At 32.2% G+C, this 15,294-nt stretch overlaps 1 protein-coding gene across 9 annotated transcripts in view; it reads right to left on the minus strand.

Moving 5' to 3' along the window:
* The window catches only part of NAALADL2 (N-acetylated alpha-linked acidic dipeptidase like 2), a 1,605,389-nt gene that overhangs the window by 415,495 nt on the left and 1,174,600 nt on the right, over positions 1–15,294 (minus strand). For all 9 annotated transcript variants that reach the window (XM_070373006.1, XM_070373026.1, XM_070373016.1 and 6 more), the window contains one exon: positions 12,274–12,393. In XM_070373006.1, the coding sequence (XP_070229107.1) occupies positions 12,274–12,393 (120 nt within the window). The remainder of the gene's footprint in view (positions 1–12,273; positions 12,394–15,294) is intronic.

The raw sequence follows: 15,294 nt of genomic DNA on the forward strand, positions 1-15,294 counted from the left end.
TAAGATAATTCATCCTACCTGAGAATTCTACCTTAGGCTGAACGGAAACGATTTCTTTATTCCTTGGAGATATACAGAAAATTGCCTCAGGAAGATTGTTGTTTCAGAGTTAAAATAGATTAATTTCTTCTGCTGTTCAATTTCTTTTACCACCCTCATCTTAAAATTATAACTTTGCAACTGAAAATATAGTTAACAGTAGTAACTGTGGAGAGATTAGTGTCAAATTGTAAGCTACTTAAGGCTATGAATTTGCAGGTGAAATTACAGATCAAAGGGAAGGAATAATCAGTGCCTTCAAGTCTTATCAGCACTGTATATAGACATGCTTTTTTGAAAAAGGGTATGCAAATTGTAGATCTTGCCATTTGAAGACATTCATTTTCAAAGTGAAGAGATTGAACCCTTATGTAAGTTTCTGTAAAAATTCCAACTTTTAGGTGCATATAAATTATGCTTAAAGCAGCACCTGTGGCCATTTTCACAAGACACCTTTAGGAAAAAGGCTTAAAAATAAAACAACACACACTGGAAAATATTAGTTCAAAACAAAGTTCATTTACACACTACTTGTTTAAGCATTTATTTAACATTATTATTATATCAGTTTCTTTGTTTCAAAGAACCATTTTTTCAGTCAAAACATTTGTTATTTTACCAAGAGCTTATTTAGTTTTTCATTTTAGATTTTTTTCTTTCAAATTTTTAAATTATGTATTTTTAAAATGTACAAATTGAGGATGTGATGTGTATATACACATTGTAAAATGATTTCCAAGATTAAGATAATTAACACATCTATCATCTTACATAGTTAATATAGATAACTTTGATGTGTGTGATGAGAATGCCTAAATACTTTAAAAAATTTTAAGCACACAATACTGTATTACTATAAGAACCATCCTGTATATTAGATCCTCAGAATTTATTTGAAAAATTTTTGGCTTTGACTGACACAAACTCACTTCCTTCTCTCTTAGATCCTAACAGACACCATTTTATTCTTCTGTTTTTATGAATTCTCTCTCTCTCAAGATTTCTCATGTAAGTGATACCAAAGAATATTTGTCTTTCTTTTTCTGGCTTATTCACTTAGCAAAATGCCCTCCAGATTGATCTTATTGTTGCAAATGACAGGATTTCTTTCTTCTTTTATGGCTGAATCATATCCTATTTTATGTATTGATACAGCACATTTTTTAATAAATTACAATATGTACATTTTTTAAATCCATTCACCCGATGATGGACATTGAAGTTGCCTTCATATCTTGGCTACTGTAAATAAAGTTTATAAATGCAAGAGTGCAGGTTTCTCTCAGAGATACTGATTTCATTTATTGAATATCCAGGAATGGGATTGCTAGATCACATGGTAGTTCAATTTTTAATTTTTGAGGTAGTTACTATTTTCCATTATGGTTATATAATTTTACTTCCATCACTAGCATATAAGAGTTTCCTTTTTTCCCACATTCTCACCAATATTTGTTGCCCACTATCTTTTTTTTTTTTTTTTTATAATAGCTGTCCTAACAAGTGTGAGGAGATATTGTGGTTTCAGTTTGCATTTACTTGATATTAGTTGCTGTTGCCTATGATTTTTATATCTTATCCAAGAAATGATTGCTAAGATTAATGTCAAGAATATTTTTACCTATGTTTTCTTTCAGGATTTTCATGGTTTCAGGTCTTACATTTAAGTCTTTGATCTGTCTTGAGTTAATTTTTATGAGAAGTGTAAGATAGGGGTCCAACTTCATGTTTTTGCATTTGAATATCCAATTTTCCCAACATCATTTATTGAAGAGACTGTTCTTTCTTCATTACACGTTCTTGGCACCCTTATCAAAAGTTAGGTTACCATGAATAAATTGGTTTACATCTGGACTCTATTCTGTTCTACTAGCTTATGGGCCTGTTTCTATGCAAGTACCACACCATTTTGATTATTATAGCTTTATAGTCTGGCTTGAAATTAGGCAGTGTGATACCTTTTGTCATTTCATACAAATGTACAGTAGTTTTTGTTTTGTTTTTTTCCCCTAGGAAAAATGCTACTTGATTTTTGATAGAGATTTCATTAACTCTGTGAATCATTTTAGGTAGTATGGGCATTTTAACAATACTAATTCTTCCAATTCAAGAACATCGAATATCTTTATATTTAGTTGTGTATTCTTCTACCTTTTTTCATCAAGCTCTTATAGTTTTCAGTGTACAGGTCTTTCCCCTCTTTGGTTAAATTTATTCCTAAGTACTTTACTGTTTTCAATGCTATCCTAAATGGCATTACTTTTTAGATTTCTCTTTCAGATAATTTGTATTTAATGTACAGAAACAAATTACTTTGTTAAAGAACTACACAAAACACTGTCCAAACATATCAACAATATTTTGTCAATAGAATACAAAATTGCTTAACATGCCACTTGAAAAAGAGAAACAACAAGTGAAGATATGTAAATAACTTAGACTCCACTGATGGATGAATGCATAAAGAAGATGTGATGTATATATAATAAAGAAGGACAAACCTGACTTCATAACAGATCAATTCCTTTAGCTCTAACCCTTGTACTCTGTTGCTTGTGTTTAGTCATGCTTGCTCTGCATCTTTGTAAAAGAATGTTGCCTATAGCCTGAAATAACACATCATGGCCCATTCTCAATGCTCTGACCTTTAAAAGTATAACTCTTTTCCATTCTTATAGAGATACAAAATATCCAGAATAGAAAATAACAATTATATTATTGAAAGCTTATAGGAACATTGTGATCAGACCCACCTACAGAGCTGCAAGAACAAAAGAGTTTGCATTTGAATATTCCCTTCCTTTTTAGCATAAATAAATCTAAATTATAACTTGAGAAAGTTGGTTCTTTGGGACACTAGTTCACCATCTTCTCAGTCCACTGACTTTTCAAATAAAATTTGTATACCTTGCCCCAACAACTTATCTCTCAATCTATTGGCCAGTCATGCAGCAGGCAGTATGAATTTGGACTTGGTAACATACATACACAATGGAATATCACTCAACCACAAAAAAGTCATGACATTTGTGACAACATGGATGAAATTTGAAGGTATTACACTAAGTGAAATAAGTCAGACAGAGAAACATAAATACCATATGATTTCATTCATATGTTGAATCTAAAAGAATAAAACAAGTGAAAAAATAAAATAAAAAGAAACTCATAGATACAGAGATCAGATTAGTGGTTACCAGAGGGGAAGGAGGTTGGCAGGTGGGTGAAATGAGTGAGGTCAACTGTATGGGAAAAGATGACAACTGCAATTGCAGTGGTGATCACTATGTAGTACATACAAATGTTGAATTATAATGCTGCATATCTGAATGACATGTAATTAAAGAGGAAGAGAAATAACAAATCAAAAGAGCCATAACTTACTCAACTTATCAAAGGTAAGTATGTGCCAATAGATTATACAATTACCCCAGTACTTATATTTGAAAGGTGATTAAAAAAAATACAATAAACCCATGTTTGTTTAAACTACTTTCATTATTCATAAATATTCTACATAAAATGTCATGTGTCAGAATGGCAAAGCATTATTATTGTGGTTGCTATACAGATTATTAACTGATGGCATAAGTGGTAGGTCTTTAAAACAGATTAAATATCAGATGGGAAAAAAATACTCAGCAGAGTAAAGTTTATTTTTTTTAATACTAACATGTATAGCTATGCATTAAAGATGCCGTGTAAGTGAAACAATTTTATGTAACTTGTCAACAATGATGATTTACTAATACCTCTCCTCAGTAATCTGCCCGCAATGCGGGAGATCTGGGTTCAGTCCCTGGGTTGGGAAGATCCCCTGGAAGAGGACATGGCAACCCACTCCAATATTCTTGCCTGAAGAATCCCCATGGACAGAGGAGCCTGGCAGTCTACAGTCCATGGGGTTGCTAAGAGTCAGATACAACTAAATGACAGAGCATAAAGTGAAAGTGAAAGTGAAGTCGTGTCTGACTCTTTGCGACCCCATGGACAGTAGCCAACCAGGCTCCGCAGTCCATGGGATTTTCCAGGCAAGAATACTGGAGTGGGCTACCATTTCCTTCTCCAGGGGATCTTCCCAACCCAGGAATCGAACCCAGGTCTCCTGCATTGCAGACAGATGTTTTACCGTCTGAGCCACTAACTTGTTAGACTAAGCAGAGCTCCTCAGTAAAATGGCCTTTTCTTTGAGTCCTGTAGAGAAGTCTAGTGTCCAAAAAGTCACAGACAATAAGTAAGTCAGCTCTAGCCATTTTAAAAATGTGATGTTCATTCTGATTGTATAAATATGTTCAATCTAAATTTCTTAATACCTCAATTTGTTTGCACTGGTCTTTGGCTATATGGTTCACATATTTAAATCAACTGCCTTCTGAAATTCAGGGTTTTAGCCAGAATCTCAGTAAGACTTCTCTTGATATCTAGATTTAAATAAAAAGGGATTTACAAATTGTCAGCGTATCCTGAACAGAAAACCTTGTAAAACAGTAATAAACTGGAGGAATTGCTTGGTGTTAACACAAAGTAAACCTTGTAAACCTAGGAGATAGATAAACCTGCCAATAGAATCACAATTTTAAATGTGAGACTTTATTGAAGTGGTAAATTAGTAGAAGAAAGAGTTTTAAATCAGTTTATTGGTCTTTATGGTCACTTAAGTTGACTACTTGTAGCCGAAACTGCAGAAAGGAAGATAAATTAAGTAGAATCCACTAAAAAGAGCTGGAATTCATAGTGAACAGAGAGTGCAAAGAATCTCTCCTTAAAAAATAAAAGATAAAAACAAAAATTATACCATGTGTCATAAAAGACAAGTCAGTACAAGAATGTTTAAGAGTCAATTTTACTCATATTTTAAAGAAAGAAGAAGAGAAATTAAGTTTTGTTTCAGTACTGTCCATCACAGTTATCAACAACAGAGAGAAGAAAACAGCTATTCCAATTCTACCACCCTATCTTCTGTACTCAACCACTGTGTGTTTTGGTCAGTAATAAGGACTAAATTATGTCATATCCAAACTGAGGTTGAAATCTAATCTCCAGTGTGACTGTAACTGGAGACAAGGCCTTCAAGAAGGTAATTGAAAGTGAAAATATTAGTCGCTCAGTCATGTCCAGCTCTTTGCGAACCCACAGACAGTAGCCTTCCAGGCTCCTCTGTCTGGGGAATTTTCCAGGCAAGAATACTGGAGTGGGTAGCCATGCCCTTCTCGAGGGGATCTTCCTAACCCAGGGATTAAACCCAGGTTTCCCACATCTGAGCCCAAGAAGTTAATTAAGGTAAACGAGATCATAAGGTGGATGCCCTAATTCAATAGGACAATTGTTTTTATAAAAAGAGAGAGAGATACCAGGAATGGTCACATTGTGATGAAAAGGCCATTTGAGGACACAGTGAGTAGGTGACTGGCTGCAAATCAAGCAATTAGGCTTGAAGAGAATCTATGCTACCTGTAGCTTATCTTGGACTTCCAGCTTGCAGAACTGTGAGAAAATAAATTTGTTTTTTAAGGTACCCAATCTATGGTATTCTGTTATGACTGCCCTAGCAAACTAGGGTTTTATTTTATTTTTAATTCTAGCATGCATATGCTCATAAGCAAGATAAAAACTGTTCATCAGTAACTCTGTTACTGAAAATCAGGCTCCTCTTAAGAATGGAACCAATAAGCTTCTGCAGCTAACATATCTCTTGTGCATTGTTTTTATATTCTATAGAATAGGGGCATGGTCAGGCAGAAGGCAAACCAGCACTGCAGCAGTCAGTAACAACCACACAAGTACCGTGGCAGACACAACTGTGGCAGTCCAGTGCCTCTCAACACAAGACGAAAAGAGCAGACGCATAACAACATTACACTTGATTTGATGGTAGAAATAGGAAAGAACATCAGTTTGTGTGATCTGAAAAGAAACACTGGTAGTTCAATAAAAGAGTTTGTTTCCATGATCAAAATACAGAAGTCTGAAAAGACAGATACTGAGTACATTCAAACTTTGTGCAAACCATTGTTGTTTAATGCATAATTTTGAATTAAATCAATGATTTCTTTCCTGTGTACTCCAGTATACACATACGACAATCACCCCTATATTTTAGTTAGTCATACATGTCTTACATGGTAAAATCATAAACTCCTGGGCAAGAGAGGCACTTCATCTACTTATGATGTGCCCTACACAACTGAAACAGTTGTATGCAGTTTGGTTCTCTATGAACATTTATCACATTATAGAACTCTGAAACAGACTGGGGGTATCCACAATGAAATCATACTGTAGTTTGATTCTGGGCTCAATCCTCTTAGTGAATTTAGTTGAAACTAAATATATGTACTATATTTTCTGGTGCACAGTTTTTAGTATATAAAAAAAGACATTAAAAAACATATCCTATAAACAAATCTTTGCTACTTTTCCAGGCTTTTTAAAAAATCACTGTCTATTCTGTGGACAGTTACAATATTGATGCAATTGTTTAGTTTTCATTAGGTTTGCAAGCTTCTGGCACATACTTCAAAAGCAACATTTAAGCAGAACATATCTAGATTGACTACTTTCATATGTATGGATGCTTCAGCCTTCCTCAAAATAACTTCTTAGAAGTTTCAACGCTATTTACTTGAGAGTCACAGAACACTAAGGCATGGATGATCAAATTCTGCTTTTCTAAAGGCAAAATCAATACTTTCTGTGATCTATGAAAGATTATTTCAAAAACCAAAGGTGAAATAGCAATATGTATGGAGAGTGAGCATATGCTTGTGTTGCATCCTAATATTTAAAACTACTATTTGGTAAGAAATCTTATCTTCAATTTTATAACCTATTTTGCATGAAGGCAAACTGCTTATCATTAATAAAAAGTCAATGACCTTACATCCTTTACTAAATATTTAAGGGGTCAGTTGATTTTTTTTTTTCAAGAAAGAGCTTTTTTCTAAGAAAATGTATGTTTACAAAGGATCTTTTATTCCCTATTTATTCAGGGGACCTGGGTATAGGGACTTCACTCATCTCCCCATAACATTCTATAGTTGCCAGAAGAATGAAAAAATGTATGTAACAAAGACTCAATGTTTGTTGACAACATAGTGGGTTATAAAGTTCTCGAATGTTCCTTAAGCATCAATACTAGATTTAAACTAAATTCACCAGTTTTACACAATAAGATACAGGAACAATAAATGCTATATAAAATATTTACAAAGAGAAACTGATAAAAAATTAATAAAGTGATTAATAAGAGAGTGAAAAGTCACACCACAGACTGGGAGAATGGTGGTCGTGGTTTAGTCACTAAGTAGTGTCCAACTCTTGTGACCCAATGGACTGTAGCCCGCCAGGCTCCTCTATCCATGGGATTCTCCAAGCAAGAATACTGGAGTGGCTTGCCATTTCCTTCTCCAGGGGATCTTCCTGACCCAGGAATTGAACCCAGGTCTCCTGTATTGCAGACAGATGCTTTACCGACTGAGCTATGAAGGAAGCCCTGACTGGGAGAATAATTCACAATATATAACCAACAAAAGACTTGTATCAAGAATATAGGAAGAACGGACAAATTGATAAGAAAAAGAGTATGTGAGAAAGTGTTCAATGTTAGTAATCATCAGAGAAATTAAAATTAAAACCTCCAAATATACCACCATACATTCATGAGAATGATAGAACCAAATGTTGGAGATGACATGGAGCAACTGCACCATTCAAACGTTCATGTTGGTGGAGGTGTCATTGGTATAAGTCCTTTAGAAAAGGTATAAGTGTCATTGGTATAAGGTGTCATTGGTATAAGTCCTCTTGCTGCTGCTGCTGCTGCTGCTGCTGCTGCTGCTGCTACTGCTACTGCTAAGTTGCTTCAGTCGTGTCCGACTCTGTGCGACCCAGAGGACCCACCAGGCTCCCCTGTCCCTAGGATTCTCCAGGCAAGAACACTGGAGTGGGTTGCCATTTCCTTCTCCAATGCATGAAGGTGAAAAGCGAAAGTGAAGTCGCTCAGTCGTGTCCGACTCTTAGCGACCCCATGGACTGCAGCCTACCAGGCTCCTCCATCCATGGGATTGTCCAGGCAAGAGTACTGGAGTGGGGTGCCATTGTCTTCTCTGAGAAAACCTCTTGGGCAGTGTCAACTAAAGTTAAACACAAGGCAACCTAGTGACTTAGAAATTCCACTTCTGTATAAATATTCAAAAAAAGGAGTGTACACATTCTACCAACCCATGAGAATAATAATAGCTAACTCATTATAGCTAAAAACTGGAAACAATCATATAAATCCAAATGACCACCAACCACAGAGTCAAAGTTAGGAGATTCACATCTGAATCCTTTAAGGTACCATGCAGATCAGATTTTTTTTTTAACTAAGTTAATTTGTGACTATTTTACTAGATTTTTATCAAAAATCCTTTGTTTCATATGACTAACATACTTTTGTGATGTCTATAATGCACACTTTAGCATTACTATTACAGGAAAATATTTTAAAATTATTTCCCTATATTTTTCAGAATAAAATGTCAATATTAAGTAAAATATTAATATGAAATTGATATTTTCACAAAAGATGGGTAATTCATCATTTTAAAATATATATATTCATTTTTAAATGGGAAATTTAAAGAAATATTAATATCTATTTTGTAGTTTTTAATTTCTCACACTTATAAGCTAATTTTAAGTGAACTAATAATTTTTATTTTATAAAAATATTTATTACACAAAAAGAACAGAAAAGCATATTTAAAATAGTTACAAAAGTTCCAGAAAAAGTTGACCATAGAAAAGCCTTGGTTATTGCTCCTTATTACCACTTGATGTGTAAGTCATTGGCAGATTATTGCTACTTTCAGAAAACAAAATAATTTGTTAGTTATCAGCATTACAGCTTAGAAAAATTAAGTACTTTGAGATTATTTTTTCAAGTTATAATGAAAATTTCTAAATAAACCCAAAAGAAGAGACAGCAGAGCAGTACAATGAACTCTCATGTTCTAATTACCCAACTTTGGTAGCTTTCAATTTTTTCATTGTTCTTTGGGCAATTTTTTTAAAATCAAGTTTTCAATAATCCCAGGAAAAACCTTTAAACACTGCAGTGAATTAAGATTAATTAAACATTTCTGAATCTTTGAAAGATTCCATCACTTAGGATGGAATCATTCCTTTTACTTAGGATGATTTAGTTCAACTTTATTGGGCTAACCCCAGGGAAAAAGTTTATTTTCTGAAACCAAACTTAGAATATCAAACCAGAGTCCAAAGGCACTGCACTCATCCTAGTCATGACTCACTGTTTTCTTAGAGGTCTAGCAAGATGCTCTAGAACCACTGGCACATGTAACAACGCGGGTAGATCTTAAAAATCATTACGCTATGGAAAAGACACAACACACAAATGGCTGCACACTGAACGATTCCATTTTTTATGGCAGTTTGAAAGACAAAATTCCAAGGGCAGAAATCACATCAGTGTTTACCAGGAACTGGAGATGAAGGGAGGAGACTGAATGCAACGTGATTTGATGGGACTTTTGTGAGTGATAGGAATACTGTATAGCTTGACTGTGGTGGTGCTTAAATAAATATATATATTTGTCAAGAAGCATCAAGGTGTACACACAAGAAGGGAGAATATTATAAGGGTAAATTATACCTCATTTTACGTAGTAAGTCTTAAATAAAAACAAGCAAAAATCCTTACTAAACTGTCTGATGGATCACGTATAGAGAAGTCTACCATCTTTCTTGATTGGAATAACACATTATTAACGAGATTTAAGCTGTTTAAGGTGTTTGATTTAAGAAAACCTTTTCATAATTTTGGTATTCATCAAGGTTCTAATTAAATAAAATAGCCTATATTGTGTCTATTTTTTAAATAAATGCAGTGCTGTACATTAATTATTTAAAAATTCCATGATGTCCACCACATGAACTTAGCAAGGTCTTCTAGAATTTGTACTTACTATACCAGAGTACTTAATTCTATACAATCTTTTGTCATCTTCAATTTAGTCAGCATACTTTCTTTATAGAAAATATTGTTCCATGTTGAATCATTCTGAATGTGTTCTGTTTGCTTAATTGTGGGGCGGAGGGGAGGTGCAGTTATACTGGATTATATGGGACATGACATTTGTATATGGTAAGGATTTAAATAAACTGATGAAATTTAAAGATACTAAAGACTGATAAAATATTTTTGTCTTTGTAAGTGAAGTTACATTATGTCCTGATGTTATAATTAAGTTCTTTCTTTGAAAGGAACATTTTAAATATTTCTTTTACATGCCACTAGTGTTATATTAACTAAATCATACACATTATTGATGTTTCTTTCCTTTGGTTCTCTTGACTTTTATATTTTTAAAGGCACTTATATATCTTAAAGAAAAATGTAACATTAAAATTTTGTATACAAATATACCTTGAATTATCATATGTTTGTTCTATATTAATAACATAAATATCTATAGGTAAGTAAACCCCACTATTTTAGATTATGCCATGGTTTGTTTGAATTTGTAATACTACCCTTCCAAATTGTTCTATAAAACACACACAGAGACACACACAATCTCAACTGAAAGAAATTTTCTTTCATTACAGATTCCAGTTCATTCTTAGGTTAGTATTAATATAATTATTTTCAAATATGGAACAAAATGTTTCCTCTACTAACAAATAAGAACATACATCTGTCATTATTGGAAACTATGCCATATACTCAGATTTTAGGTTAGATTGTAAACTATTTTAAAGCCCTCTATTATGACATGTACAAAGACATTTGAAATAGTATTATATTTGCAGACATTTTTTTAGAGTTAACATTAGTATAGGTAGATAGTTCTAAGCACTATAAAGTCCTTAACAGTTTATTTTTGTATATTAATGTCAGTAATTACATATCTTTCAAGATTCTTAAATAGGAAAATTATAATACAAGAGAAGGAAACAACATCATTTTTAAACTAACTGGATATTTGAGTTCATAATGTCTTCTTCCTGTTAACCTACTTACTCAGGAATATCTTAACTTCCTAAGAGAGACATCTACAACTGATTCTCCTCTTGAGTCTTTTTTCCCAGGCATTTAAGAAAGTCAGAGAATTCAAAGGAGTAAAAGAGCAGGAGGGACTCACTTACAGATCTGGATATGATTTAGGACACACACATTGAGGTTTAGCTGATCTTAAACATACAGATTTATCTATTTCATCTTTCATAATGTCTTCATTATTACACTACATATGGAAATGTCAATGAAACCTATTAAACTAGAAAATACTTTATGAAAGTTATATAATGTTAGTTTGCATTACATTTCAAACAAGAATTCTGGCTAATTCAAAGCACTGTTCATTCTCGCTCTCTTTTTCTAATTCAGTGTCTGTGATACTGCAAACTCTGTGGGCATCTAAAAGGTCATTTTCTAATATATATCATTAGCCCTTGGAATTGGGAGGAAACCACCCAAGAGTAGTGGCATGATTGCTTTCATTTCTAGACATAACATATGTCATCTGGGTGAAAGTCATAGAAAGAATACAGAAATAAAAGTGTGAACTCTACCCATAAAAGAGGAAATATGTTCCAAAAATTTATTTGAAACAGATGAGGAGTAACTAAATAAAAAAAAAAAATAGATAACTATAGAAAGGCATTATCATAAACGGCATGAATTTTTTTCAAGGTACTTTTAGGAAAAAACACGCTTTCTTTTTCCATAATTTTTTTTCAAATAATACTTTCCAAGTATCTTGAATCAAGTTCTCATTATATTCTAGGAAAAAGACATGGGTCCTGCTATGAGGAGGCTTGCCCCATGATTGAAAAGATAGAAGAGGACCCACATTTACTCAAAACATAACTGAAGAAGAAATACCCAAGTAACCAATTTTATCACAACATGCCAAAATTGGCAGAATTGGGAATTAAGCACTAAATTCAATTTTTAAGAAATAAATTTACATTTTTACACACATTCTCTATAGACGTATAATTCACACCTACAACTATAACCATAGAAGTGTAGTAAATAAAGAATTTCAGAACATAGGACGTTGGTTGAAGAGACAACAATAAAAAGTCAGGAATAAATCATTCCTTAAAACACTTATGGATAGTCTCATGTATATTTTAAAAAAATAAAAATATTAAGAAATGCCAGATTACGGAGAAAAAGGCAGTTTTACAAAATCATTTTATGAAAGTGATTCATCTTACCTCAGCTACCAGTTGTTGAAGAGATGGTGAAGCAACAGAGTGGAGACTTGAGTTACCCCTTACAGGACTGTGGAGACTAATGTAAGCCACAACATTTCTCTGCAGAACCTTCCTGAAATCCTGAAATTAAAAAAAAAAAAATATATATATATATATATATATATCTTTAAGATAAGTAAAAGTGACAGATTCTACTTTATCAGTTACATGTTGAAAATAAACATGTCCTACTTAAAATCATTACCATGCATACTTTATATTTTGTATTTAAAGCAATCTCTTACTATTTAATAGAGTAATCAAGGGTCATAAATGTATTTTAAATAACGGTAGCAAGGGTAGTATTTAAATATTTAAATACAATATTTAAAATGCATTTTAAATAAGTATACTCCTTATTGTATACCCATACAATATACAATATTTTAAAGCATGTTCATGTCCCTCAAAAATGTAAAATTTTAAGAGAAAAATATCCTTATATGGTTTATATAGTATGAGATTCAACTTCAGAATACAGGATGGAATATTTGCTGTATGACAGCATTTTATAGACTTTGAATTAGAGAACAGACATGGATAAATCACTTCAGTGTTTGCATAAAGTGGCTCTTTATTCTGAACAAAATAGGGCATAATACAATTATGGCCCTGCACAGATTACCTGAAATAAAACCTGATGCATTTCACCCATAAACTAGCATAAAATGATTCAATAGATTAGTTATTTCACTTCTCTGCTAAACACAAATTCCAAAAACTGAAGACCACTGATCCTATTGATAAGTTACTTCTAAGAAGCCCTTCTGTTATTTTCCTTTTCCTACACAAATATTTAATGGGTAATTATCATGGTGTCAGTTCTATAGGAACACCCTAAAAATTGTATTACTTCATGCCTTAAAAATATTTTTTTCTTCTTCCAACACTATCAGATGAAAGTCTGTAAAGGCTTATATATCCAGCACATCAATATTATTCTTAGTTTATGTTGAAAATTCAGTTATACTTCTGTAAAAGAGGTGAAAAGACAATTCATTTTAAAATAAATATTTTGAATAGAAATGATGAACTTTAAGCTTAAGTACTCTGCTTTATACATAATGTTGTTATTAAAAATGTTCATTATTACACAAGAGCTATAAAAAAAAAAGCTTCTATTAACATACTACCACACTGACAATGTCTATAAGTCAGTCCATTTAATTCTCATGAGAACCTCATAACATAGACATTAGTACATTTTTAGGAGGAATCAAGCCTTGGAGAAATTATTCTTGCCTAAGATCACATGTTCTATTGTACAGAAGATTTGAACTCTGATTTCTTTGATTACAAAATCTATAGTATTTCCATTATAGCCTGAGATGAAGATTCTTCACAGGAGAGATGGTACATTTTTTTAAAGAACCTATTTAGTAGGATGTCATAATTCTCTTCAAGGATCAAAATCAGTATTGAGTCAAATATCTAATAACTCTATCACTATAAATTCCATCTAACAAGTATAGCCTAATATTTTAATTATAACTCTGCATTTCAAGGGCATCCTGAGCAAAACAAAATTAGAAAGGGCATCATGACCTGTCAACAAGTTCTTTCCTCACTTATCTTCATTAGGGAATATACTTAGTGCACAAATTGGTTTCATCTAAAAGAAAAAAGTCTTCCATTTTCACAAAAAGTAGGTTTGATAAGAGTAGACAGAACAGGAAAACTAAGTTTTCTAAATTCCTCCTCAATCTGATTGTTACAAAAATACTCCATGAACTATACCGAAATAATCTAAGATACAGTAGTTTACAATAGTACATTTTATGAGCTAATAATTAAATTACACAGTATTCACTATTTTCTTTATTATATATTTTTGCTCATCTAGTCATGGAAAAAGCCAGAAAGTGATTGGGTGTATAATTAGTTGTCAAATATGCATATACACATAAATACTTTAAGACAGAGGTCTCTAACCTTTTTGAATAGGAAGAGCATTTTCTATAAGAAACATTTTTTTCCTATGGACTCTTACAGTATAACAGTTGTATTTTTAGTATCTATTGTTTGAGAAAGTATAAAATGACCAAAAGGTACAACAGAGTCAATAAATAAAATATTTTATTAACTACAAAAAATATTTACTTAAGGTGAAAATATAATTGCTCACATACATAAAAGGTCACAATAGTGAATTAATTTATGGTTACCATGCATGATGCTCAAATAAATTCCAGGACTATTTGCAATATACTTCCCCATGCAGAAGAGTTAGTGATATTTAGGAATTTAAGTTAGGAACTACTATTGTTGCACAAGCCTACTTTGAGAACACAACTTATAAATATGTGTGCTAAGTTAGAATTAAAATGAATTGACTGAAAATTATTATGGAAAAGGCTGTATGAAATACTGGAATAAATTTTTTGAAAGAATCTTAAAGATATTTTCTTAAAATGTGCCTTATTGCTACAAGAAAACTAAAACATTGTTTTCTTTGTGATAAAAAATTTCTGAATTATTAAAATCAGCCCATATCACATATGTACTCCCCAAATTATTTTTTTCAATTGTAAAGTAAGGAATTTAGAATAGAAGTTTGAGAGATTGCTTTAGTTAATACATTTTACATCTTACTAAAAATTTTTCAGCTTTAAAAGATTCTGTCAGCAATGGAATTTCTTTATTTGAATTAGTTTTCTTGAGTAACGGAAAAAAATTCATACACTAATTTAAATACAGAAAAGTATTTTGATTTCCAATGTATGAATCTTGATAAACTTTACAACCGTAAAATTTTTCTTGTTTTGAAACATCTCTCTCTAAAATTAAAAAAGAGGTTTTCTAGCTTCATTTGTATACTTTTTTGATTGTTTTTTGATAGCCCATAGCCATTTTGTGCATTTTTGAGTGATTAAATGAAAAACGAAACAAGAATTTCTCATTATATATTTGGTATTTTTCCCTCTAAAGCTGACATAGTAAACAAACTAGAATATCAAATGTTTTTATTTTTCCTAGTTAAAC

Source organism: Bos mutus, chromosome 1 (assembly GCF_027580195.1).
Source record: "Bos mutus isolate GX-2022 chromosome 1, NWIPB_WYAK_1.1, whole genome shotgun sequence".
In the NCBI taxonomy this organism is placed as follows: domain Eukaryota; kingdom Metazoa; phylum Chordata; class Mammalia; order Artiodactyla; family Bovidae; genus Bos; species Bos mutus.